Here is a 27,980-nt window from a genome sequence, read left to right on the forward strand (position 1 = left end):
AGGATATTCTTCGGATTCTTCTTTTTCTGAGGGCGTTCTGAAATACAAGTTGGAGAACCGATGTTTCGGAGGCTGCCTCCTTGCAGACTTCAGGGACGTACGCACTCCGGATCTTCAGTGCAGCTCTCTGTGGAAGAGAGGAGTAAAAACAAATATGAAATTTCCGGTGCTTTAATCTTCTGGCAAGCCTTTTGAGTTGGTCACAAAGTCTCTCCTGGTATTCTTGCAGTGAAGCTGGTAAAATGTGGGCTAGAGGATGTGAACTGCTAGGTGGATTTGTAGCTGTTTGACTAACTGAGGCCCAAAAGGACTCCCCTATGCTTCCTCCCAATCCTGGGAGAAAAGGACTGCTGCAGGGTTCTGTCCTAGGCTCCTTGTTGTTCAACATGACTTGGGCGAAGGCAAAGAGGGGATGATAATCAAATCTGTAGGTGACACCAAACTGGGAGGGGTAGCTAAGACCTCAGAGAATCAGGACTGAAGATGAGCTTCACAGATTGGAGAACTGGGCCCAAACTTTTTTTAAAAATGAATTTCCGTAGGGATAATGTAAGGTTTGACACGTAGGCAGGAATAACCAGGTGCACAAATATACACCTGGCTTCACTGTAGAACATGTGAAAAGGATCTTGGGGTCTTAGTAGAGACCACAAGCTTAGCGTGAGAGAATAGTGTGATGCAGCAGCAAAAAAAGTGAATGCTAATCTAAGCTGCATCAACAGAAGTCTAGTGTCCAGGTCCAAGGAAGTAACAATACTATTCTATTTTGCCTTGCTCAGACCCAACCTGGATCATTGTGTCCAACTCTGGTCACCACAGTTTAATATTGACAAGCTGGAATGTGTTCAGAAGAGGGCAAAGAGGGTGACCAAGGGTCTGGAACCCAAGCCTGATGAGGAATGGTTGAAGGAGTGTTGGGTATGTTTAGCCTGGGGAAGAGAAGATGGAGAGGTGATATGAGCCGTCTTCAAATATCTGAAGGGCTGTCCCATGGAAGACGGAGCAAGATTCTTTTCTGCTGCTCCAGGACCCAAAGCAATAGATTCAAATACAAGACAGAAGAGTCTGACTAAACATTAGGAAGAACGTTCTGCTGCTGAACCCTCTGAGCCTAAGAGCTGCTTGGCAGTGGAAGTTTTTAATGGTAAGTCGGATGGTCCTCTGTCTTGTATGATCTAGTTGAGATTCCTGCATTTCAGGGGCCGTACTAAATGACCCGTGGTCATGAATTGTAGCAGTTAATGTGTCTTTGCCTTGGCGGTGGTTTTCCACTTGACTTTTCTGACTCACATTCCCCCTCTTCCTCTCTCCAGCACCCCCTCTTGCTGAGCTTCATCTCTCGCACACGGATACCCTTACCGACAGTGCAGCATGTGCCCGGCACTGCACATCTCCCGTCTTCACCGCACCACTTCCAGCCGGACGCGCAGGGGTCAGGCAGGTCATTTTCCTCCAGGCAGCGCTGAGTTTCCTCGGTGTCAATGAGGCAGCCAAATTCTTCTCCGCAGCAGATGCTGGGGCCAAAGCAGTTTCCTTTCATTTCAGGACCACAGGTGATGCACTGAGAGAGAGAGACAGACAGAGAGACAGACAGAGAGAGAATGGGTGGTGCTGAGTTCGAGTTTGGCTACAGCAACGTGACTACAGGTATGCTGAACTAGATTGGTGTTTGGTCTGATCCAGCAGGGCTCACGAAAATCCATCCAGACCAACGTTCCCTGTCCCACAGCAACAAGCCGGGTGTTGCCAGGTACCTCACAAGCAGGGGAATCCCTGTCCCTGCCTTGGCTACTGGTATTCAGAGGTATATTACCTCTGAAGCTGAAGGTTTCATCCAACCATGCTGGCTAACACAGACCTGTCCCCCAGGATGGATTTCTCTAATTCCCCTTTCAAAACCATTTGAGGCTCAAGTCCTATGCATATTGTCCTAGGTCTAAACACCATGGGTGACATCCCACTTAATGTTACTCGGGGTAGACACACTGAATATTAATGCACATTATCATGATTATGACAACGCTTATATCCTACCTTTTCTCGAAGGAGTTCCAGGTGGTCACATTGCTCTCCCTCTCCCCATTTCATACAGGCATTGTATTAGTTAATCATTTTATATTTAATATTTCTCACCACATCTACCAGGCAGAGTGATGTGCCTCTCTCTGAATCTGTTTTCTATTTAGCAAAGTTCAGATATGGACTTTCTTTTTACTCCAATCACACCAGGAATCTTCATTTGAACCGAGTGCCAATGTGAATGTTTGGCTCAACAAGCTGATCACAACCAATTAATATGTATTTCTTTAACAAATTTTATATCCTGCTTGATTGTAATGAAGCCTTTAAGCAACTTGCAAAAAGTATTAAAATCATCTGAATAAAAGAAAAGTGTTTTAAGTAGGTGCTGAAGCTTAAAGTCAGGGATGGGGACATGCTGCTCTCTAGCTGGTGTTGCACTGCAGCTCACATCAGACCCCCAGAGAACATGGCCAAATGCCCCAGAGGATACTGGGAGTTGTAGTCCAACAACATCTGGAGGACCTCAGCATCCCCACCCTTGCTTTACTTTACCATCCTGTACTTACTTACCTGGTTGCAAGTCCTACTGAACTCAATAAGGCTTACTTTTGAGTCGCTATGTCTAGGCTTGCACTGCACTCACATTTAATTAGTGAGGCATAAATTGAGGCCCTTGCAAAGGAATAGTCTTGCAGGAAGGCAGTGTACTTGCCATGCAGCTTGGAAAAGAGCGTTGAAAGGGAGTAAATGCTTCAGTACAAGTGCTGGTATGAAAAATACTTTAAAATCTAATCTGCAATGTTTCTAGTGCATGAGTTGTGCACAGAGCATGACCTCATTGCTTCCCTTGAGGGAGGGTTTCACAATGTCCAGCTCACAGATAAATGAAGAGACTGACACATGTCTAACCTATGGGCTAGTGGCAAGCTGTGGGCCAAATCTGAACCCCAAGCAACCACACTTGGCTCTGCTAGCCCTGCAAGCTTCTCTAGGGAACAGAAGTACAGAGAAGAGCAGCACTTAGCACAGGCAACAGAAATGGGCCGCCATTCAAGGTTGGAAGCTGTGCTTCGAGATCCCTGCACCATTACTAAATTAAAGTCTTTCCTAAGATGCTTACTGTCTTATCTCCCTCTCATATAGACATGTAAATCTACGGCAGCGCACACCCCGTGTGTTTAGGACACCTTTAAAGCACCTAAATAAACCTGGGAATTGTAGTTTGTTAAGGGTCCTGGGAATTGTAGCTCTGTGAGGGGTAGACTGCCATTCCCAGGATTTGGGGCGGGTGCGCTTTAAATGTCCTTTAAAGGAAGGGTCGTCTCTGCAGCCTTGAGGGAGCATTCCTTCACTCTTTGGCTATAGCAGTTGCAGCACCTCTCTCCAGGGATGGAGCACTGCTCTCTTATTTCCACCTTATGGAAATAAGGAGCAGTGCTCCATCCCTGTAGAGCACAAACAGGTCTGAGAGGCAGAGCAAAGCAGAAAAGGGATTAGGGACACAAAGACACCTTTGGAACAATTCCCCCATAACCAGCAAAGGAGCAGAAAAGCAGTCTCTTTCGGAGACAGGCGCATCAATTGAGATTTGCAGGTGCATCAACTGAGATTCTCTCCTCTCTCTCTCTCCTACCGGTCTGTATTCTTTGTGTTCTATGACTTCTCTCTTTCCTCGCCAAGGCCAATTCTGGATGTAGCTAGCTGAAGACAAGGTGAGTAGGCAGAGGACATAGACTAGAAGAGAGGTCTCAGGCATCTTGGTGGGCATGCAAATCTTGCTCGCAGGCTGTCTTCCTCTCCTGGCTTCTGCCTCCTGTATCTGCCTCCTTCCTGGACCACCTGGCTCTTTATACCCTTCGTAGCTCCCCTTTGCATCAACGCAACACTTCTATCATGACCTCGGTGGAGGCCCCGCCCCGCCCCTCCACTCCCTCCCCCCCCTTTGCGTCCTCCTCCTCTGCCACGATTGCAGCCACCACAAAACAGCCATACGTCTGGAAGCTCAGGAATCAAGAAGACAAGAAAGTTTAAAAAGAATGGGAAATGTTTACAATGTAGATACAAAACCATTGTAAACAGGTCAAAACATTAGCAGGATTTTAAATACACTTGTTGGGTCTTCATTGCGGGGGGTGGAGATGGGACTGATTCTTCCTCATTTTCAGCTACCTTAGCTTCTGTGTGCAACGTTACTCCAGGGGATGAGTAACCTGCCTTGCAGAAGGAGGAAAGTCTGGAACGGGGATGTGTTGGCGATCTGAGGTGAGATACCCAGGTAGCGGAAGTTGCCCCCAGTTCCGCTCACCCCACAGAGGCAGCCTAAGGTCCCAATCGTTTACTGTGGCAGAAGACAAGGCTTCAGTAAAACAGTTCCAGATGTTGATACATACAGCTTTTGCAGATATATACATACCAGTAGAAAATATCTCTGCTGCTCCAGCAGTTGAAGACGTAACACAGACTCCAAATCAATACTTCCGAACAGACTCCCTCACTTCACAAGCCTGACCCCAACACGCAGCACAAGACCCCGGACACAATGAGCTGATGTGCCAGAATCACTTATATGGGTGGCAATAGGCTGTTGTCATAGCAACTGGCTTGGCTGACCATGCGCCTGTTGGCTTATCTCATTCTTGGGGTGATTTACACTCATGAAGGAAATTAAACCCTTTCTTCGTGTCCAGTCTGCTGTTTATTCATGCTGGCATGTAACAGGGAAAGTGCTTTTGAAAATGAATTACAGTGGTACCTTGGTTCTTAAACGCCTTGGTACTCAAACGACTTGGAACCCAAACACTGCAAACCTGGAAGTAAATGTTCTGGTTTGCGAACTTTCTTCGGAAGTCGAAGATTCTCCGTTTTGAGTGTTATGCTTCCGATTTGAGTGCCACACTTCCGTTTTGACTGTTACGCTGATGTCTGTCTGTTTTTGCTATATATTTTTCATTTTTGCGGCTCTTTTTTGTTTTGTTTTTGTGACTGTGTGGAACCCAGTTCAGCTACTGATTGATTGATTGTGTGACTGCTGTACATTGTTTATTGCTTTCACTTTATGGATCAATTGTCTCGTTGTTTTAGGGGTTGTTTTTAAAAGTTTCTGGAATGGATTAATCCATTTTGCATTAGTTTCTATGGGAAAACAATCCCTCTGGAATAGACTTCCGGAACGGATTAAGTTTGAGAACCAAGGTAGCACTGTATCGGTATCAACAAGCAGGCAGTCATGTAAGAATAAGCCCTGCAACTAAGTTGGTGCCAAACGTCTTGCTCTGCTTTCCTTTGGACCACATCAGCAAGGCTGAGAGGTGGTCTTGTCATCTGGGCAGGGTTATTATCCACCCTGCCCAGGTTTGCACCCCAAGGAGGTCATTTCAGTGCTGCGAAGGTAGAGGCACACTCCATTGTCTCGCAAGACAGACAGATGCCAACCACTAAAATTTAATAGTTACAGAATCTCTTTCCTTGCTTCGTAGAGCAATTGCTTATCCATATCAGATTTGTATGGTTCCACAGAGCAGAACCAGTAAAATTTAATAGGTACAGAATCTCCTTCCTTGCTGCATATAGCAATTGCTTGTCCGTATCAGATTTGTATGGTTCCACAGAGGAGAACCAGTAAAATTTAATAGGTACAGAATCTCTTTCCTTGCTGCATATAGCAATTGCTTGTCCGTATCAGATTTGTATGGTTCCACAGAGCAGAAAAGAGGAGGTGTACCTCACAGTGGAACATACCCGTGTCTGGATATTCCCATAGGCAGTGGCGTAGCGTGGGTTGTCAGCACCTGGGGCAAGGCAAGTAATTTGCGCCCCTGCCAAGTAGGGGCAGAGAGCTGCAAGTGCGAGCGCACCCCCCCCCAGATGTTGCGCCCGGTGCGGCCGGCCCCCCCTGCACCCCCACGCTACACCACTGCCCATAGGCCCTCCCTGCCACACACAAAGAAGAGAGATGTCTGACAACTGACCCCCTTGAGATATCCAGTGCCTAGCTCCCCAATTGCAAGGTAGTGGCAGAGGTTGCTTCTTCTCAGATGCCCCCCCACCCCACCCCTGCAGTGTGGTCCCCCAAAGAAGACATTTCCCAGACCTGACATCAGCAGGGAATGACCTTAGGAACCTGGCATTAATATGCAATTTTGTGCTGACTTCCGGTTGGTCTCCCGTTATGGCAGCCGGGAGCTGTTTCGGCTGAAAGAGCCCCAGTGCTTTGAAGAAGGGCGAGACCACGAGAGCATCGTGGTTCCCAAAAAAAACCTCTCAGAGGGCCCATGGCTGCTCGGGCAGATTAGCATGGCAGATTCTGTGGAACGCCCTCCCATCAGATGTCAAGAAAATAAACAACTATCCGACTTTTAGAAGACATCTGAAGGCAGCCTTGTTATTGAGGTTTTTAATGTTTGATGTACTTATTGTCAGTATTTTCACTGCCAACTATTGCAAAGGGTCACATGATCCAATGTTTACATTTCTTACCACTGTATGTATATGGGCGGAAGTCAAATTGACAACTTTTGCTCTTTGTTCTCTCTCCAGACAGAGAGGATGTGTGAGAAGATGCTCTCACAGCACGCCATTATTCTTTCGGTTTGTTTGTTTTCTTTGCTGTAAGTAAAATCCTTAATGCTACATTTCCTGCACAATCTTGTTTTTGCTGACTCTGCTAATGTGTGCACATATCTTTCAGATGTGTGTCGCTGCTGTGTATGGTATTCAGAGAACAAGGGGAGCGTCCTGTGATCTGTTATCGGTTATGGGTCCAGAATTGTGTGATTTATGGCGACATGATGGAAAGTGGGTCAAGTCCAGCTGCTAATGAGGCATGTCTGTCTGTTTTGCTGCTAGTTTGCTGATTAGCCTGAAAGAGAAGTGCTTTGCCAGTCATAAATATCTGCTGTTGTGGGCTGCATTTGCTGGCTGAAGAGAATGGCAGAGATGGCCGCAACCCAGGGTGGAAACAAGGCTTTCACATTTCCTTGCCTAGATGCGACGAACTACGCCACATGGAGCTTTCGAATGGAGAGTCTGCTGCTGCATGAGAGGCTATGGCATGTCGTGTCGGAGGATGCCCCAGCCCCACTCATGAATGCGTGGACTGCCGCAGATTGGAGGGCTAGAGGCACGATTGCATTGAGAGTCTCTGACGCCCAATTAATCAATCTGCAAGGTAAGCAAACTGCAAGGCAGATGTAGGATGCTCTCAGAGATATCCATCTGAGAACAGCTGCTGGCTCTTCTATCATATATTTTAAGAAGCTTCGACGAATGCAGCTTTAACCTGGTTGTGATCTGGAATCACATCTGACGTAGCTAAAATTCCTTAGGGAGAAGCTTAAGAAGAGGGGAGTGACGCTTGCTGAATATATTTTCTGTTTCATGATTATCAACAGTTTGGATGCAAGCTTTGATTAATTTGCTGCTCAGCTGTCCCCGCAGCACAGTTAACTGTTGATCATGTAGGGGGGTGTTTTGCTTAATGAGATGGATCAGAGAGTAGCCATTAATCATAGCTAGGAGAGGACTACTGGCAACATTCCCAAACCATCTGCACAGAGTCCAGAGGGGGGCACAGCTTTTAAAGCACAGTGATGCTTCAACTGCGGAGAAGTGGGACATCTACAGAAGTTTTGTAAAAAGTGCACTAAATCTAAACATGACTCCAGAGGATGAGGTGGGGGGAAGACCCAGGGACCTGCCCAACCCAAATCTTTGATCACACACTATTCCAGTCAACGTTTGCAGTTGTCTTTTGTCATTGACTCAGGCGCCACCCAACACCTTTGCAAAGACAGAAGCCTGTTCATCCAGCTTGAGATGCAGGAGGGAAAGATTCATCAAACTGATGGAGGGCTGTTGCAGAGCAAGGGAGAAGGGACTGTTTTTTAAAAGCCTCAACACAACAATCAAGAATATACTATATGTCCCACACCTGGCACATAATCTTCTGAGCATATCGCAGCTCACTTCACAGGATTTCTGAGTGTGTTTCACTAAGACCAAGTGTGAAATTATCAAGGGCAATGAGGTCATTTTTAATGGCAAATTTGAAAAGGGTTTATTTATGTTGCCTTATTATACCAGTGCTGTAACTGATGTTCATTCTAATGCTGTAAATGATGAGCAATGTTGCAATATGACTGTGGGTAAAAATGTGAAATTGCATGATAATTGTGTACATGACTACCATCGCAAGCTAGGTCATTTGCATTTTCAGGCCGTTGCTAAAATGCCGGATTTGGTTGAGGGCATGTCCTTGAAGAATTGCAAGTACCACATGAAATGCATTTCTTGTGCTGAAAACATGGTCAAAATGGCTCCCAAGGGAAGAATGTCCAGGTGGGAGGCTTCATCGCCTTATCAGTTCTTTCATGCCAACCTTGTGGGACCTCTAGCTTCCTCTAGAGGTAATTCACAGTATTTTTTGGTCTTAATTGACCAATTTTCCAGGTATTTTTATGTCTACATGCTGGAACACAGAAGTGGTGCTTTTTCTAGGTTTAAAAATTTCTGTGCATGGTTGAAAAATGTTCATGATACCCAGGTGAAATGTTTGTTCACAGATAAAGGTGGAGAGCTTTGCTCAGCTGAATTTGAGCAATATCTGGCTGAACTTGGCATTGAGCATCAAGTTGCTTGTCCCAGGTCCCCATGGCAAAATGGTCTCTGTGAGAGAGTAAATCAAACACCCCAACAGGGGATGAAGACTTTGCTTCATGATACCAACTTGCCAGACCGTTTTTGGGAAGAAGCTTTAAACTGTTTTGTTTATTGCTACAATCGCAGGTTCTCATCAGACATAGGCTGCACTCCTTATGAAAAGTTCTTCCAGAAAAAGCCTTTCATCAAACACCTCAGAATTTTTTGTTCAGATGTCTGGGTTCATACACCTCAGGACAACAAGTTGAGCAAACGTGGTTTGCATGGTATATTTCTTGGTTTTGAGAAAGGTGCTTATTGTGTGTTAATGTCTGATACCAAAACAATAAGGTTGACTAGGAGTATTGAATGCAATGCAAAATGGGACACTGTAGGGATTTTTCAGTGTCGCCCTGCTTCTGATAATACAGGTCATGCATCTGATGTTGATGGTGAAGGTTATGGTGATGATGGTGCTGCTGCAGAGTCTGGTAGTGATACAGACACAGCCGATTATAAAAGCACCAAAACATCTCTCAGATCATCTGATGAGTCTGATACCAAATCTGAGGTACCCCTTTTCACTACAGGATAGTTTTCTCTAAAGAAGGAAAGACCTGATCCTGAGGATTTACGTATCATACACAGGAGCGAAAGAGCCACTAAAGCTAAACCTCCTAAAAGGTATGCTGATGAGTATGCTAGCACGGCTATTGCTAACACGGCTATTGCTAGCTTGGAAAATTTCCAAGAGGTTCAAGGTTTGTCCTCAGAGGACGCTGAGCTTTGGCTTAATGCCATGAAGGCTGAACTTGATTCCTTAAAGAAGAACAATACTTGGGAATTGGTTCCAATGCAACCTTCCATGATGTTAATTGATAGTCGTTGGGTCTTTAAGGCCAAGGCTGACCCACATGGAAAGGTAGTTCAGCACAAGGCAAGACTAGTTGCTCGTGGTTTTTCACAGATTCCAGATCAAGATTACCATGAGACCTATTCACCAACTGTGAAATTTGAAAGCATAAGGTTAATGCTTAAAATGGATGCTGAAGAGAAATTGAACGTTTCTCATCATGATGTCAACACAGCTTTTTTGTACGGTGAATTGGCTGAAAATATTTACATGCTACTGCCTGATGGGAATGGTGTGCAGTCTTAAGAAATCCCTCTATAGACTCAAACAGAGTGCCCGTTGTTGGCACTCAAAATTGACAGAAGTATTATTTTCTTTGGGTTTTCATCAAGGCAAAGCTGACCCATGTGTATTTGTCAAAGAGGGTAATCAACACAAGCTGTATTGTATCTGCTTTGTTGATGATGTCCTATTCCTATGGAAGGATGAAGCCATGTACTAAACCACTTTAGCTAAATTACAGGAGCGCTTTGACATGAAAGATCTTGGTGAGGTAACCAATTATCTCTCTCTTGAGATAGAACGAAACCAGGAAGGTGATATTCTGATACACCAGACAAAGAAAATCTATGATGTAATAACTAAGCTGAATTTGGTTGAAGCTAATGCTGTTGATACACCGATGGTTACAGGTTTTCATCCTGATAATGCTGAAGATAACTTTTCTGATGGTACTTTGTTCTGAAGTGTTTTAGGCAAACTGAGTTTCATTGCCAGATGTACAAGACCAGACATTGCAGTCAGTGTGAATCTGTTAAGCAGACATGCTACCAAGCCCACTTTTAAAGATTGGAAGGTGTTAAAACACATTGCTCACTACCTGAAAGGTACTATATGCATTTCAGACTGAGATTTACTAATCAGAAGTCTGGAGGGCTTGAAATATATGCTGATGCAAGTTTTGGAAGTGACCCCATAGATGGTAAAAGCACATCTAGTGTGTGCTATATATACAACTGTTTATTTGACTGGTCATGCAAGAAGCAAACAACTGTAAGTTTAAATTCCTGTGAAGCTGAACTTAAAGCTCTGGTGTATTCACTCATGGATGTTGAGTGGTTGTTACAATCATGTAAAGATGAGATTGAACGTGTCTTGTTCTATACAGGTTTATCAGGATAACAAATTTTGCTTGGCTTTGCTAAATTCTGAAGGTTGCAAGCAAAGAAACTTGCAAATCAAGTTATTTCATGCAAGAGACTGCATCAAGAGAGGGTTGATAAATGTATCCTATATGCCAGGAAAAGAAATTCCTGCTGATCTCTTTTCAAAGGTTGTGAACAAGGAACAACTAAATGTGTTTGTACATATGTTGCAATTGTGCTAAATGCAATAGCTGCATGAAATAAGGGGAGGATGTCAGTATTTTCACTGCCAACTATTGCAAAGGGTCACATGATCCAATGTTTCAATTTCTTACCACTGTGTGTATGTGGGCGGAAGTCAAGATGACTTGTTTTTGATGACTCTGCTAATGTGTGCACATATCTTTCGGATGTGTGTCGCTGATATGTACGGGACTCCGAGAAAAAAGGGGAGCACCCAGTGATCTGTTATTTGTCGTGTTTTTAATATTCTATTGGGAGCCACCCAGAGTGGCTGGGGGAACCCAGCCAGGTGGGCGGGGTATGTATGTATGTATGTAGCGTGTGGCGCTGTGGGTTAAACCACAGAACCTAGGACTTGCCGATCAGAAGGTCGATGGTTTGAATCCCCGCGACGGGGTGAGTTCCCTTTCCTCGGTCCCTGCTCCTGCCAACCTAGCAGTTCGAAAGCACGTCAAAGTGCAAGTAGATAAATAGGTACCACTCCAGCGGGAAGGTAAACGGCGTTTTCGTGCGCTGCTCTGGTTCGCCAGAAGCGGCTTAGTCATGCTGGCCACATGACCTGGAAGCTGTACGCTGGCTCCCTCGGCCTATAAAGCGAGATGAGCGCCACAACCCCAGAGTCGTCCGTGACTGGACCTAATGGTCAGGGGTCCCTTTACCTTATGTATGTATGTATGTATGTATGTATGTATGTATGTATAAATAAATAAATAAATAGATTTATTATTACTACCCACTTATACTCAGGTTAGATGCATTGGATGTTAGGGGAGGTTAGCACATCATGCTCCTTCTGGGGTAGCTTGTCCACCTTTGGTCCCCATCCTGCGCTCAGCTCCCACCTGTGGCTCCTAGAAACTGTCAGTATGTGACAGCGGCCACACTTGGGGAACAGCTTCCACTGGCAGGCTAAACCAAGTGAGGGTAGCCAATGGGCCTCAACCCACATTTTCCAGGGTTAAACCAGTTTTCAATCTGTAGTATGGATGTTCCCTGGAGGTGTCCGACTCGGAGCCTATTACGTTAAGCTCAGACCAAAATAAGATGTTAGTGGTGCATTGCCGGCCTGCCCTTGCCATAGTACTTTAGGACAGTAACACAGAGGTTTTGCTGGGACAGAGTTCAAAGGGTCTCTCCAAACATCCTTATTGCACATCAGTGATGAATTGTGCACATGATGTTATCAGGGTGGTCACACTCCAATCCACTATCAATGCTGTTTGTGTCTGCAAATGTTTTGGGGTGGAATCACAGTTGGGACTCAGCTACATTAGTAAAAAAAACCCAGCGATTTGAATGTGCTATAAACACGCAACACCAGGTGGCCCCAGAGAGCAGGAAAATCTAAAACATGATTTTTCTTTTGCAATAATGATCCAATTCCTGACTTATTTATAACACACACACACACACACACACCATGTCTAGATCCACCCTTGCATTTCCAATCAGGGCATATCCTGCCGCTACCTGTGGAAATCCCATAACTTTTTCATCCACAAATACTCCGATTTACTTTTTTACTGTGCTTTTGTTACGCTGCAGCCCCTCCCAACAGCAACAATGTGTCCCAATAGAACCATAGCTCAGTTGTTAGAGCATGAGACTCTTAATCTCACGGACATGGGTCCGAGCCCCACTGCAGGAGGTTGTTGAACAAGATCAGGGGTAGGCAAGCTAAGGCCCTTGGGCTGGATGCAGCCCAATCGCCTTCTCAATCCGGCCTGCGGACAGTCCGGGAATCAGCATATTTTTACATGAGTAGAATGTGTGCTTTTATTTAAAATGCATCTCTGAGTTATTTGTGGGGCATAGGAATTCGTTCACCCACCCCCCATATATAGTCCGGCCCACCACATGGTCTGAGGACTGGCCCATGGCTGAAAAAGGTTGCTGACCCCTGAACTAGATGAACCATGTGGTCCCTTAAAGGTAAAGGTACCCCTGCCCGTACGGGCCAGTCGTGTCCGACTCTAGGGTTGTGCGCCCATCTCACTTAAGAGGCCGGGGGCCAGCGCTGTCCAGAGACACTTCCGGGTCACATGGCCAGCGTGACGAAGCTGCTCTGGTGAGCCAGCACCAGCGCAGCACACAGAAACGCCGTTTACCTTCCCGCTATAAAGCGGTACCTATTTATCTACTTGCACTTAGGGGTGCTTTCGAACTGCTAGGTGGGCAGGAGCTGGGACCGAAAGACGGGAGCTCACCCTGCCGCAGGGATCCGAACCGCTGACCATACGATCGGCAAGTCCTAGGCACTGAGGTTTTACCCACAGCGCCACCTGCATCCCCATGTGGTCCCTTACAACTCTACAATTCCATGATTCTATTATTCTAACCAACTCATAGAATCATAGAATCATAGAATCATAGAGTTGGAAGAGACCACAAGGGCCATCGAGTCCAACCCCCTGCCAAGCAGGAAACACCATCAGAGCACTCCTGACATATGGTTGTCAAGCCTCTGCTTAAAGACCTCCAAAGTAGGAGACTCCACCACACTCCTTGGCAGCAAATTCCACTGTCGAACAGCTCTTACTGTCAGGAAGTTCAACTAGAGCAGGCTAAATCCACTACCACCATGTATTTGAAAACATCAAGCATTTCCCTGCATAAATGACACAGGACAAAACATGCAACGCAATGCAATAAAAGACTTTTATTATTTGCTGTGTATTTACATTTCCGTCTCCCAATTTTTATTTCTTCTTTATGCTATTTAGGGTATTCTTCTGATTCTTCTTTGTTTGAGGGTATTCTGAAATATAAGTTGGAGAACCGATGTTCTGGGGGCTGCCTCCCCGTGGACTTCAGTAAAACTGCTGCTTCCCCTGTTGCTGCCTGTTTGCATTCGCCATGTGCATCAGTTTGAGGAGGAGATCGCCTGCCGAGCTGTCCAGCACAGTCAGGTTCCTTTCAGAGAGCATTCGACTCCTGTCGCTGTTTTCATCCACGCACGCTGCATCTGTGGTGCAGCTCTCTGTGGAAGAAAGGAGTAAAAAAAAATATGAAATTTCCTGTGCTTTAATCTTCTGGCAAGCCTTTTGAGTTGGTCACAAAGTCTCCCCTGGTATTCTTGCAGTGAAGCTGGTAAAATGTGGCCTAGAGGATGTGAACTGCTAGGTGGATTTGTAGCTGTTTGACTAACTGAGGCCCAAAAGGACTCCCCTATGCTTCCTCCCAATCCTGGGAGAAAAGGACTGCTGCAGGGTTCTGTCCTGGGCTCCTTGTTGTTCAACATGACTTGGGCGAAGGCATAGAGGGGATGATAATCAAATCTGTAGATGACACCAAACTGGGAGGGGTAGCTAAGACCTCAGAGAATCAGGACTGAAGATGAGCTTCACAGATTGGAGAACTGGGCCCAAACTTTTTTTAAAAATGAATTTCCGTAGGGACAAATAAAAGGTTTGACACGTAGGCAGGAATAACCAGGTGCACAAATATAGGATGGGTGACACCTGGCTTGACTGCAGAACATGTGAAAAGGATCTTGGGGTCTTAGTAGAGACCACAAGCTTAACATGAGAGAATAGTGTGATGCAGCAGCAAAAAAAGTGAATGCTAATCTAAGCTGCTTCAACAGAAGTCTAGTATCCAGGTCCAAGGAAGTAACAATACTATTCTATTTTGCCTTGCTCAGACCCAACCTGGATCATTGTGTCCAACTCTGGTCACCACAGTTTAAGAAAGATATTGACAAGCTGGAATGTGTTCAGAAGAGGGCGAACAGGGTGACCAAGGGTCTTGAACCCAAGCCTGATGAGGAATGGTTGAAGGAGTGTTGGGTATGTTTAGCCTGGGGGAAGAGAAGACGGGGAGGTGATATGAGCCGTCTTCAAATATCTGGAGGGCTGTCCCATGGAAGACGGAGCAAGATTTTCTTCTGCTGCTCCAGGACCCAAAGCAATAGATTGAAATACAAGACAGAAGAGTCTGACTAAACATTAGGAAGAACGTTCTGCTGCTTGGCAGTGGAAGTTTTTAATGGTAAATCAGATGGTCATCTGTCTTGTATGATCTAGTTGAGATTCCTGCGTTGCAGGGGCTGTACTAAATGACCCGTGGTCATGAATTGTAGCAGTTAATGTGTCTTTGCCTTGGCAGTGGTTTTCCACTTGACTTTTCTGACTCACATTCCCCCTCTTCCTCTCTCCAGCACCCCACTTGCTGAGCTTCATCTCTCGCACACGGATACCCTTACCGGTATTGCAGCATGTGCCCGGCACTGCACATCTCCCGTCTTCACCGCACCACTTCCAGCCGGACGTGCAGGGGTCAGGCAGGTCATTTTCCTCCAGGCAGCGCGGAGTTTCCTCGGTGTCAATGAGGCAGCCAAATTCTTCTCCGCAGCAGATGCTGGGGCCAAAGCAGTTTCCTTTCATTTCAGGACCACAGGTGATGCACTGAGAGAGAGAGAGAGAGAGAATGGGGTGGTGCTGAGTTTGAGTCTGGCTACGGCAACGTGACTACAGGTATGCTGAACTAGATGGGTGTTTGGTCTGATCCAGCAGGGCTCACGAAAATCCATCCAGACCAACGTTCCCTGTCCCACAGCACAAGCCGGGTGCTGCCAAGTACCCCACAAGCAGGGGGATCCCTGTCCCTGCCTTGGCTATCGGTATTCAGAGGTATATTGCCTCTGAAGTCGGAGTTTTCATCCAACCATGCTGGCTAACACAGACCTGTCCCCCACGATGGATTTCTCCAATTCCCCTTTCAAAACCATTTGAGGCTACACTCCTATGCATATTGTCCTATGTCTAAACACCATGGGTGACATCCCACTTAACGTTACTCAGGGTAGACACACTGAATTTAATGCACATTATCATGATTATGACAACGTTTATATCCTACCTTTTCCCGAAGGAGTTCAAGGTGGTCACATCGCTCTCCCTCTACTCATTTCATACAGGCATTGTATTAGTTAATCATTTTATATTTTATATTTCTCACCACAACTACCAGGCAGAGTGATGTGCCTCTCTCCGAATCTGTTTTCTATTTAGCAAAGTTCAGAAATGGACTTTCTTGTTACTCCAATCACACCAGGAATCTTCATTTGAACCGAGTGCCAATGTGAACGTTTGGCTCAACAAGCTGATCACAACCAATTAATATGTATTTCTTTAACAAATTTTATATCCTGCTTGATTGCAAGGAAGCCTTTAAGCAATTTGCAAAAAGTATTAAAATCATCTAAATAAAAGAAAAGTGTTTTAAGTAGGTGCTGAAGCTTAAAGTCAGGGATGGGGACATGCTGCTCTCTAGCTGGTGTTGCAATGCAGCTCACATCAGACCCCCAGAGAACATGGCCAAATGCCCCAGAGGATACTGGGAGTTGTAGTCCAACAACATCTGGAGGACCTCAGCATCCCCACCCTTGCTTTGTGCGATAACAGTTGCAATCCTGTACTTACTTACCTGGTTGCAAGTCCTATTGAACTCAATAAGGCTTACTTTTGAGTCGCTATGTCTAGGCCTGCACTGCACTCCCGTTTAATTACTGAGGCATTAATTGAGGCCTTTGCAAAGGAATGGTCTTGCAGGAAGGCAGTGTACCTGCCATGCAGCTTGGAAAAGAGCGTTGAAAGGGAGTAAATGCTTCAGTACGGTATGAAAAATACTTATAAATCTAATCTGCAGTGTTTCTAGTGCATGAGTTGTGCACAGAGCATGACCTCATTGCTTCCCTCGAGGGAGGGTTTCACAATGTCCAGCTCACAGATAAATAAAGAGACTGACACATGTCTAACCTATGGGTTAGTGGCAAGCTGTGGGCCAAATCTGAACCCCAAGCAACCACACTTGGCTCTGCTAGCCCTGCAAGCTTCTCTAGGGAACAGAAGTACAGAGAAGAGCAGCACTTAGCACAGGCAACAGAAATGGGCTGGCATGGAAGGTTGAAAGCTGTGCTTCGAGATCTCTGCACCGTTACTAATGGAGGCTTTGCCTCTTTCTGAGATTGTGCCAGAATAAATGTAGGTGCATCATCCTCTTGACAATCTAAAACACAAATTAAAGTCTTTTCTAAGAAGCTTACTGTCTTATCTCCCTCTCATATAGACATATAAATCTACGGCAGCACACACCCCATGTGTTCAGAACACCTTTAAAGCACCTAAATAATCCTGGGAATTGTAGTTTGTTAAGGGTCCTGGGAATTGTGGCTCTGTGAGGGGTAGACTGCCATTCGCAGGATTTGGGGCGGGTGCACTTTAAATGTCCTTTAAAGGAAGGGTCGTCTCTGCAGCCTTGAGGGAGCATTCCTTCACTCTTTCGCTACAGTAGTTGCAGCACCTCTCTCTCTTCCATAAGGAGCAGTGCTCCATCCCTGTAGAGCAGAAACAGGTCTGAGAGGCAGAGCAAAGCAGGAAAGGGATTAGGGACACAAAGACACCTTTGGAACAATTCCCCCAGAACCAGCAAAGGAGCAGAAAAGCAGTCTCTTTCGGAGACAGGCGCATCAACTGAGATTTGCAGGGGCATCAACTGAGATCCTCTCTCTCTCTCCTACCGGTCTGTATTCTTTGCGTTCTATGTCTTCTCTCTTTCCTCGCCAATGCCAATTCTGGATGTCTAAGACTGATCTCTTTCCTCCCCGAGGGCAGTTCTGGATATAGCAAGCCGAAGACAAGGTGAGTAGGCAAAGGACGTAGACTGGATGAGAGGTCTGAGGCATCCTGGTGAGCTTGCAAATCTTGCTCACAGGCTGTCTTCCTCTCCTGGCTTCTGCCTCCTGTATCTGCCTCCTTCCTGGACCACCTGCCTCTTTATACCCTTCGTAGCTCCCCTTTGCATCAACGAAGCACTTCTATCATCATGACCTCGATGGAGGCCCCGCCCCTCTCACTCTGGCCCCGCCCACTTTCACTCTGGCCCTGCCCCCTCCACTCCCTCCCTCCCTCCCTTTGCGTCCTCCTCCTCCTCCTCTGCCACGATTGCAGCCACCACAAAACAGCCATACTTCCGGAAGCTCAGGAATCAAGAAGAGAAGAAATTTAAAAAAGAATGGGAAATCTTTACAATGTAGATACAAAATCATTGTAAACAGGTCAAAACATTAGCAGGATTTTAAATGCACTTGTTGGGTCTTCATTGCGGGGGGTGGAGATGGGACTGATTTTTCCTCATTTTCAGCCACCTTAGCTTCTCTGTGCAACGTTACTCCAGGGGATGAGTAACTTGCCTTGCAGAAGGAGGAAAGTCTGGAACGGGGATGTCTTGGTGATCTGAGGTGAGATACCCAGGTAGCGGAAGTTGTCCCCAGTTCCGCTCACCCCACAGAGGCAGCCTAAGGTTTACTGTTGCAGAAGACAAGGCTTCAGTAAAACAGTTCCAGATGTTGATACATATAGCTTTTGCAGATATATACATACAAGTAGAAAGTACCGTATTTTTCGCCCCATAGGACGCACCGGCCCATAGGAAGCATCAAGTTTTTTGGAGGGGAAATAAAGAAAAAAAAATTTATTTCCCCCCAGGCGCTTGTGGGGCAGGCAGCGGGGAGAAGCGCTCTTCTCCCCATCGCCCGCCTTGAGATCAGGTCCAGGGACAGCGGGAAGACGCGCTGCGTCTCCCAGCTGTCCCTGGAGCTTGTGGGGCAGGCAGCGGGGAGAAGCGCTCTTCTCCCCGCCGCCCGCCTTGAGATCAGGTCCGGGGACAGAGGGAAGACGCACTGCGCCTCCCCACTGTCCCTGGAGCTTGCGGGGCTGGCGGCGGGGTCTCCCCGCCGTCAGCCTCCAAACCACTTGGGGAGACAGCGGGATGGCGGCGTTCCCCTTCCCTCTGTCCCCCAACCTTGTGGGGCTGGCGCTGGGGCTCTCCTGAAGCCTGGAGAGCGAGAGGGGTCGGTGTGCACGACCCCTCTCGCTCTCCAGGCTTCAGTGAAAGCCTGCATTCGCCCCATAGGACGCACACACATTTCCCCTTCATTTTTGGAGGGGGAAAAGTGCGTCCTATAGGCGAAAAATACGGTATCTCTGCTGCTCCAGCAGTTGAAGACGTAACACAGACTCCAAATCAATACTTCCGAACAGACTCCCTCACTTCACAAGCCTTTTTTTTTTATAGAAATTTTTATTGGTTTTTCACCTTTTATAAAGACAAATACACACAAAAAAGACAAAAGACAAAAACATGTATAGTTTCAGAAAATCCTACTTTCCTAACCTTGTTCCCTGACTTCCCCCCACCCCCTTCATGCATCCCAATTCCCAGAATTGTGTCAGCAAATTGGTATTTCATTAATCATCTTAAAATTACCTCTTTTATAAAGACAAGTAAAAATTTTTTTCTAAGTTGGACTCAAATTCTCTTCCATTGATTTCCCAATTTGTCTTAAATAAAAGTCATATTAACTAATCCCAAAGGTCTTGAGTGTTTTTACAATTCTATTCTTCCCTCCCTCCCATCCCCGGTTTTCGTCCCTTCCCAATACATGTCCAAAATATCAGTTCTTAGCCTGGGTTCCTCACGTCCGAGGCTTTCAAATCTCTTTCAGTCCCTCTCCGCCGGTCTTGTTGGTAATCCTTTATGTCGGCCATCGAATCTCGAAAAAATTCTGTCACCATCCAACCATATTCTCTTCCCACAAGGACATTTGGAAGCAGCTGCTGGAAAATTTCCACAAAGTCTGCATCTTCAGAGTCAAAGTCAAAGTGGAGGCCCCCATCATATTTATTTATTTTAAGTTCCTGTATTCCATAAGCTCCCGGGGCCTCCTCCTTCATCTTTTGCATCTTTCGCAGATTTGTGGTAGATGTAATCCAAAAGTCTCCTTGTTTATATTCCACAGATGCCAGCTTCTGGTTGGTGCTTTCCAACTTTACTTTCTCTTTTTCTTGTTTAGTCTCTTCCACTTCTTTAGATATCATTTCCAATTCAGCTGTGGATTCTTTCTCATCCAGGTCCTCAATACATTCAGCAGAGCTGCTTGTTCCAGAAGTCAAGGTCATGAGTTGTTTATTCATAGCCAGACTCTGCTCTTGTAAGATTCCCACCAGATGAAACATTCTTTCGATTTCCACTAGTAACTTTCCATCCACAGCCATTGTCATTTCACAGACTTCCCCCTAGAGGGAATCTGGTTACTTGGTAATTTTTCTCCAACAATCCTCCAACTTATTGTTATTACTTTGTTTCCAACAATTTTAACTCAATTGTAACTCATTTTAGTTCAGAGGGATCTTAAATAACGATTTTTCCACTTAAACTGTCCATTTGACAGCTTTGACAGCTGTCAAACTCCACACCTCTTCCACAAGCTCAAAAGCAGGACGCTCCCGGGCCCGGGAGGGGGGGAGGGTTGTTTACAACAGAAAGAAAGCTTCCAACACTCCACTCTCCAGCTCAAAATTTCTTTTTGCCAAATCTTGGAAGTTAATGTCTTTTTCAACTCACCCCACAAAGGGTAGGCACTCCAGCTTAGTTCTTATATCGTTGCTTTAGATCGTCTGCAAGAAGGGGGGGTGCGGACTTTCTTTTAGCACACCCCCCGGTCGTCTCAAATTCACAGGATAATATTCATAAAGTCCAATTTTGTTTTACTCACGGGTTATTCTTTTCAGTCCGAATTTCAAGGAAGGGAATCAGCGCTCTCCAGTCATGGCTCGCGGCTGCGCTCAACCGAGGTAGCGATCGACTCTCAGCACCACGCCACCCTCCGTATCCTCTCCGCAGCCTTTAAAAAGGCTCTTCGTGAATCGGGGGGGGCGCTTAAGGTGCCCACCGAGTCTTCAGTCCGCAGGCTTCAGCGCCTGCGGTTTTTGAGGGTCCCCGCGTTGCCGGCACGGCAAGACCCGTCCTCAGTTGAGCCGATTCCCTCTGCAGCTCGGAGGGAATCTGCCATTTCCAGATCGCGCCAACCCGGAAGTCTCCCTCACTTCACAAGCCTGACCCCAACACGCAGCACAAGACCCCGGACACAATGAGCTGATGTGCCAGAATCACTTATATGGATGGCATTAGGCTGTTGCCATAGCAACTGGCTTGGCTGACCATGCGCCTGTTGGCTTATCTCAGTCTTGGGGTGATTTACACTCATGAAGGAAATTAAACCCAACAAAACAGACGACCTCTGCTCTTTATTCCTGCTGGCATGTAACAGGGAAAGTGCTGTTGAAAATGAATTACTGTGGCACCTTGTTTCTCAAACGCCTTGGTACTCAAACAACTTGGAACCCAAACACTGCAAACCCGGAAGTAAATGTTCTGGTTTGTTAATCTTTTTCAGAAGCCGAACATGCTCCATTTGGACTGTTACGCTGATGTCTGTTTTTGCTATATATATTTCGTTTTTGCGGCTCTTTTTTGTTTTGTTTTTGTGACTGTGTGGAACCCAGTTTAGCTACTTATTGATTGATTGTGTGACTGCAGTACATTGTTTATTGCTTTCATTTTATGGATCAATTGTCTCGTTGTTTTCGGTTTTTTTAAAAAAAGTTTCTGGAATGGATTAATCCATTTTGCATTGGTTTCTATGGGAAAACAATCCCTCTGGAATGGACTTCCGGAATGGATTAAGTTTGAGAACCAAGGTAGCACTGTATCGGTATCAACAAGCAGGCAGTCATGTAAGAATAAGCCCTGCAACTAAGTTGGTGCCAAACGTCTTGCTCTGATTCTTTTGGACCACATCAGCAAGGCTGAGAGGGGGTCTTGTCATCTGGGCAGGGTCATTATCCACCCTGCCCAGGTTTGCACCCCAAGGAGGTCATTTCAGTGCTGCGAAGGTAGAGGCACACTCCATTGTCTCGCAAGACAGACAGATGCCAGCCACTAAAATTTAATAGTTACAGAATCTCTTTCCTTGCTTTGTAGAGCAATTGCTTATCCATATCAGATTTGCATGGTTCCACAGAGCAGAACCAGTAAAATTTAATAGGTACAGAATCTCTTTCCTTGCTGCATATAGCAATTGCTTGTCCGTATCAGATTTGTATGGTTCCACAGAGCAGAACCAGTAAAATTTAATAGGTACAGAATCTCTTTCCTTGCTGCATATAGCAATTGCTTGTCCGTATCAGATTTGTATGGTTCCACAGAGCAGAAAGGAGGTGGTGTACCTCACAGTGGAACATACCCGTGTCTGGATATCCCCATAGGCAGTGGCGTAGCGTGGGTTGTCAGCACCCGGGGCAAGGCAAGTAATTTGCGCCACTGCCAGGTAGGCGCAGAGAGCTGCAAGTGTGAGCGCACCCCCCCCCAGATGTTGCGCCCAGTGCGGCCGGCCCCCCCTGCACCCCCACGCTACACCACTGCCCATAGGCCCTCCCTGCCACACACAAAGAAGAGAGATGTCTGACAACTGACCCCCTTGAGATATCCAGTGCCTAGCTCCCCAATTGCAAGGTAGTGGCAGAGGTTGCTTCTTCTCAGATGCCCCCCCACCCAACCCCTGCAGTGTGGTCCCCCAAAGAAGACATTTCCCAGACCTGACACCAGCAGGGAATGACCTTAGGCACCTGGCATTAATATGCAATTTTGTGCTGACTTCCGGTTGGTCTCCTGGTATGGCAGCCGGGAGCTGTTTCGGCTGAAAGAGCCCCAGTGCTTTGAAGAAGGGCGAGACCACGAGAGCATCGTGGTTCCCCCAAAAAACCTCTCAGAGGGCCCATGGCTGCCCGGGCAGATTAGCATGGCAGATTCTGTGAAACGCCCTCCCATCAGATGTCAACAAAATAAACAACTATCCAACTTTTAGAAGACATCTGAAGGCAGCCTTGTTAGGGAAGTTTTTAATGTTTGATGTACTTATTGTCAGTATTTTCACTGCCAACTATAGCAAAGGGTCACATGATCCAATGTTTAAATTTCTTACCACTGTATGTATATGGGAGGAAGTCAAATCGACAACTTTTGCTCTTTGTTCTCTCTCCAGACAGAGAGGATGTGTGAGAAGACGCTCTCACAGCACGCCATTATTCTTTTGGTTTGTTTGTTTCCTTTGCTGTAAGTAAAATCCTTAATGCTACTGTGCTGGTCCCGGGGGTAAGGTACCATGAGTGTAGCAGAGTCCACACGAAGCGGGGCGAGGTCTGATGCAGAGAGACGGGCGGGGAACAGGAACGCTGGAACAGAAGGCTGAGCAGGTAACAGGAACACCGGATGGTCGGGAACAGGAGGCCGAGCAGGGAACAGGAGTACTGGATAGTCAGGAACAGGAAGCCGAGCAGGGAACAGGAGTACCGGTTAGTCAGGAACAGGAGGCCGAGCAGGGATCAGGATCACAGGAACGTCCGAAGCCAACAACGACGTTGCTCCCGCAACCTGGGGCCGGGATGACTGGGCTTTTATCCTCTTCTAAGGTCAGGGGCGGTCCCGACCCCCAGGAGCCCCGCCTACTCTGGCCTTAAGGCGAGCACTCCTCCTGGGGGCAACTAGTTCCCTTCGCCTCTCTGCCCTAAGCCTCTGCAGATCAGGAGAGGCCGAAGGGTTACTGAGCCCTGGAGGAGGCTCACCTGTGGCCACTGAGTCATCAGGCCCCTCTGGGGCCAGGAGGACTTCACCTGGGGCCAGCTCCTGCTGCACTGCCACAGGTGCAGGCTCTTCAGCATCTAGGCCTTGCCCCAGTTCAGCCGGCCCTGGAGGCGGGGACTCCTGTGCAGGCTGGGATTCCTCTGTTTCAACCTCCGAATCGGAATCCCAGGCCATCACAGCTACATTTCCTGCACAATCTTGTTTTTGCTGACTCTGCTAATGTGTGCACATATCTTTCGGATGTGTGTCGCTGCTGTGTATGGTACTCAGAGAACAATAGGAGCGTCCTGTGATCTGTTATCGGTTATGGGTCCAGAATTGTGTGATTTATGGCGACATGATGGAAAGTGGGTCAAGTCCAGCTGCTAATGTGGCATGTCTGTCTGTTTTGCTGCTAGTTTGCTGATTAGCCTGAAAGAGAAGTGCTTTGCCAGTCATAAATATCTGCTGTTGTGGGCTGCATTTGCTGGCTGAAGAGAATGGTAGAAATGGCCGCAACCCAGGGTGGAAACACGGCTTTCACATTTCCTTGCCTAGATGCGACGAACTACACTACATGGAGCTTTTGAATGGAGAGTCTGCTGCTGCATGAGAGGCTATGGCATGTCGTGTTGGAGGACGCCCCAGCTCCACTCATGAATGCGTGGACTGCCGCAGATTGGAGGGCTAGAGGCACGATTGCATTGAGTGTCTCTGACGCCCAATTAATCAATCTGCAAGGTAAGCAAACTGCAAGGCAGATGTGGGATGCTCTCAGAGATATCCATCTGAGAACAGTTGCTGGCTCTTCTATCATATATTTTAAGAAGCTTTGACGAATGCAGCTTCAACCTGGTTGTGATCTGGAATCACATCTGACGTAGCTAAAATTCCTTAGAGAGAAGCTTAAGAAGAGGGGAGTGACGCTTGCTGAATATATTTTCTGTTTCATGATTATCAACAGTTTGGATGCAAGCTTTGATTCATTTGCTGCTCAGCTGTCCCCACAGCACAGTTAACTGTTGATCATGTAGGGGGTGTTTTGCTTAATGAGATGGATCAGAGAGTAGCCATCAATCATAGCTAGGAGAGGGCTACTAGCAACATTCCCAAACCATCTGCACAGAGTCCAGAGGGGGGCACAGCTTTTAAAGCACAGTGATGCTTCAACTGCGGAGAAGTGGGACATCTACAGAAGTTTTGTAAAAAGTGCACTAAATCTAAACATGACTCCAGAAGATGAGGTGGGGGGAAGACCCGGGGACCTGCCCAACCCAAAGCTTTGATCACACACTGTTCCAGTCAACATTTGCAGTTGTCTTTTGTCATTGACTCAGGCGCCACCCAACACCTTTGCAAAGACAGAAGCCTGTTCATCCAGCTTGAGATGCAGGAGGGAAAGATTCATCAAACTGATGGAGGGCTGTTGCAGAGCAAGGGAGAAGGGACTGTTTCTTAAAAGCCTCAACACAACAATCAAGAATGTACTATATGTCCCACACCTGGCACATAATCTTCTGAGCGTATCGCAGCTCACTTCACAAGATTTCTGAGTGTGTTTCACTAAGACCAAGTGTGAAATTATCAAGGGCAATGAGGTCATTTTTAATGGCAAATTTGAAAAGGGTTTATTTATGTTGCCTTATTATACCAGTGCTGTAACTGATGTTCATTCTAATGCTGCAATATGACTGTGGGTAAAAATGTGAAATTGCATGATAATTGTGTATATGACTACCATCGCAAGCTAGGTCATTTGCATTTTCAGCCCATTGCTAAATGCCGGATTTGGTTGAGGGCATGTCCTTGAAGAATTGCAAGTAATACATGAAATGCATTTCTTGTGCTGAAAACATGGTCAAAATGGCTCCCAAGGGAAGAATGTCCAGGTGGGAGGCTTCATCGCCTTATCACTTCTTTCATGCCAACCTTGTGGGACCTCTAGCTTCTTCTAGAGGTAATTCACAGTATTTTTTGGTCTTAATTGACCAATTTTCCAGGTATGTTTATGTCTACATGCTGGAACACAGAAGTGGTGCTTTTTCTAGGTTTAAAAATTTCTGTGCATGGTTGAAAAATGTTCATGATACCCAGGTGAAATGTTTGTTCACAGATAAAGGTGGAGAGCTTTGCTCAGCTGAATTTGAGCAATATCTGGCTGAACTTGGCATTGAGCATCAAGTTGCTTGTCCCAGGTCCCCATGGCAAAATGGTCTCTGTGAGAGAGTAAATCAAACACCCCAACAGGGGATGAAGACTTTGCTTCATGATACCAACTTGCCAGTCCCTTTTTGGGAAGAAGCTTTAAACTGTTTTGTTTATTGCTACAATCACAGGTTCTCATCAGACATAGGCTGCACTCCTTATGAAAAGTTGTTCCAGAAAAAGCCTTTCATCAAACACCTCAGAATTTTTTGTTCAGATGTCTGGGTTCATACACCTCAGGACAACAAGTTGAGCAAACGTGGTTTGCATGGTATATTTCTTGGTTTTGAGAAAGGTGCTTATTGTGTGTTAATGTCTGATACCAAAACAATAAGGTTGACTAGGAGTATTGAATGCAATGCAAAATGGGACACTGTAGGGATTTTTCAGTGTCGCCCTGCTTCTGATGATACAGGTCATGCATCTGATGTTGATGGTGAAGGTTATGGTGATGATGGTGCTGCTGCAGAGTTTGGTAGTGATACAGACACAGCCGATTATAAAAGCACCAAAACATCTCTCAGATCATCTGATGAGTCTGATACCAAATCTGAGGTACCCCTTTTCACTACAGGATAGTTTTCTCTAAAGAAGGAAAGACCTGATCCTGAGGATTTACGTATCATACTGTCAGGGGTTTAGGAGCAGAGGCACGGGCAAGGGAGGAAACAGAGAGCGAAGGGGAGGAGGCAGAAGAAAAGATGAGTGATGACGACGACCCGAGATCTCCTAGTCTTTCCAGTGAATCAGAGGATTCACAGAAAGGAGCACCAGTGGCCAGGGCAAGGGGGGAGTCAAGGGGGGCACCCCAGGAAGATAGAGCCAGAAGGGACTCAGGGGGGAGCAGCTGGAAATCGGGACCAGCGTCACCGCCAGGAAGCAGGGAAGAGGAAGGGAGCCAGGGGGGGAGCGCTGGCAGCTCACCACAGGAGGGAGGGCATGAGTCAGGAGTGGCCACACCTCCATCGGGGAGCGAAGAAACGGTTAAGAGGAAGGTGGAAGGTTGGGCGCGCGCGCCAAGTTCAAATGCAGAGGAAGGCGGCGCAGTAAGCAGCCCCGAAAGGGAACCAGGTCCTAAAGCCCGGCGCAAGGAGGCAGGAGGGTCCGGGTCAGCGTCAGAAGAATCCCGGAAGGAAGAAGCCCCGGGGGGTAGAGGGACCCAGAGGAGGACAGTCAGGCGGAAAAGGTGGAGCAAGGCTAGGATATTAAGTTGGTGCACAAGGGGCGGAGATTCAGACGGAGCTTCGCCGATCTAGCTACTAGACGTAGAGTTTGCGCGCAGCAGCGTGAGAATGGAAACTGTAATTCAATAAAGACTTTTACTTAATGATCGCTGGCTAGCGTGATCCTCTGTGAGCTAGGATCTTCAAGCAGCTCTGACAGTAAGCTCCGTCACTTCATTGTGGGCATCTACAGCCTCGAGGAGGGGAGAGAAACAGGTGCCTACTAGCGAGCTCACGAACGGCGGACGACATGACGGCTGAGCAGCAGATAGAGGACCTCAGAAGAGCAGTGGCACAACTGAACGCCGAGGTTCTCGCATCCAGGAAGAGAGAGGAGGAGGCAGCTGCCGCCTGCAGGGATCTCCAGGTCAGGTTAGACGTGCTGACAAAGCAGACCCCCCGGCAGGAGGGAATTGGGTTGGCGAGACGGACAGGCGGGCTGGTCTCTCACTTCGATGGGAACCTGCAACAGTATCCCAACTTTAGAGCCGACGTACTGTGCGCACTGCAACTGCTGCATAAAGACTTTAGAGATGAACAAGAGAGAGTGGGGTTCATCATGTCCCATCTGCATGGGGATGCGAAAGCATGGCTACGTAATTTATGGAGAGATAAGGATCCGGCGCTCCAGAATGCGGATGCCTTTATTAAAGCGATGGATGGGTGCTTTTTATCAAGTATTGACGTGGATCTTGCACGGAAGGAGGTGCATGGGCTGAGACAAGGGAGGGCCAGCGTCAGGCAGTATCATGCCCGCTTTTTCGCCTTGGTCAGTGCCCTGGAATGGGACAGAGATTCGGCTCCTGTAAGAGACCTCTTTTGGGAGGGGCTGCACAACTCGATTAAAGATGAGATCGCGAGGGGGGAGAGACCCCGAACCACCCAGGAGGTCGTTCAGAGGGCACTGGCAGTGGGGGTGAGGCTGGAAGGACGTCCGTGGAGCAAGGACGAAGGGCGTGGAGGGCGCGAACCAGCCGGGGGCCCCTCCTTCCTTCCCAGAGAAGCAGCGCGGGCGCAATCCACGCCTCCGCCAGGAGGAGGAGCCGAACCTATGGAGGTTGGAGGTGCAAGGGCTCAGTCAGCAACCAGAGCCCTAGCACCGGCAGCAGTGAAAGCGAAGCCTCCTAGAGGGAACAGGAAGTGTTACGTCTGTGAGGAACCAGGACATATGGCAAAAGAGTGTCCCCAGAG

At 47.0% G+C, this 27,980-nt stretch overlaps 1 protein-coding gene and 1 pseudogene across 2 annotated transcripts; both read right to left on the bottom strand.

The window, feature by feature from the left end:
- On the bottom strand, positions 1–3,898 carry LOC308595378 (neurophysin 2-like). Its single transcript, XM_081209419.1, has 3 exons — positions 3,656–3,898; positions 1,360–1,561; positions 1–127 (listed from the first exon to the last, which is right to left on the bottom strand). Exons 1-3 carry the CDS (start codon positions 3,788–3,790, stop codon positions 90–92), a joined length of 375 nt encoding a protein of 124 aa, XP_081065545.1. The 5' UTR covers positions 3,791–3,898; the 3' UTR covers positions 1–89.
- Positions 3,899–13,540: 9,642 nt separating this feature from the next.
- LOC308594460 (vasotocin-neurophysin VT pseudogene) lies at positions 13,541–17,691 on the bottom strand (annotated as a pseudogene). Its single transcript, XR_014013358.1, has 3 exons — positions 17,420–17,691; positions 15,104–15,305; positions 13,541–13,879 (listed from the first exon to the last, which is right to left on the bottom strand). The product of XR_014013358.1 is annotated as a vasotocin-neurophysin VT pseudogene (transcript).
- Positions 17,692–27,980: the final 10,289 nt, after the last annotated feature.

The sequence above is a fragment of the Podarcis bocagei genome, assembly GCF_964188305.1.
Source record: "Podarcis bocagei genome assembly, chromosome: 9".
Taxonomy (NCBI): Eukaryota; Metazoa; Chordata; class Lepidosauria; order Squamata; family Lacertidae; genus Podarcis; species Podarcis bocagei.

Bases quoted from the DNA above. Each gene is read 5' to 3' on its own strand.
- LOC308595378 (XM_081209419.1), bottom strand. From the start codon at position 3,790: ATGCCCACCAAGATGCCTGAGACCTCTCTTCTAGTCTATGTCCTCTGC. The intron at 1,562-3,655 runs GTAGGAGAGAGA...TCTCTCTCTCAG, and splicing joins AACACAAAGAATACAGACCG to TGCATCACCTGTGGTCCTGA. The intron at 128-1,359 runs GTAAGGGTATCC...TCTCTTCCACAG, and splicing joins GGGCACATGCTGCACTGTCG to AGAGCTGCACTGAAGATCCG.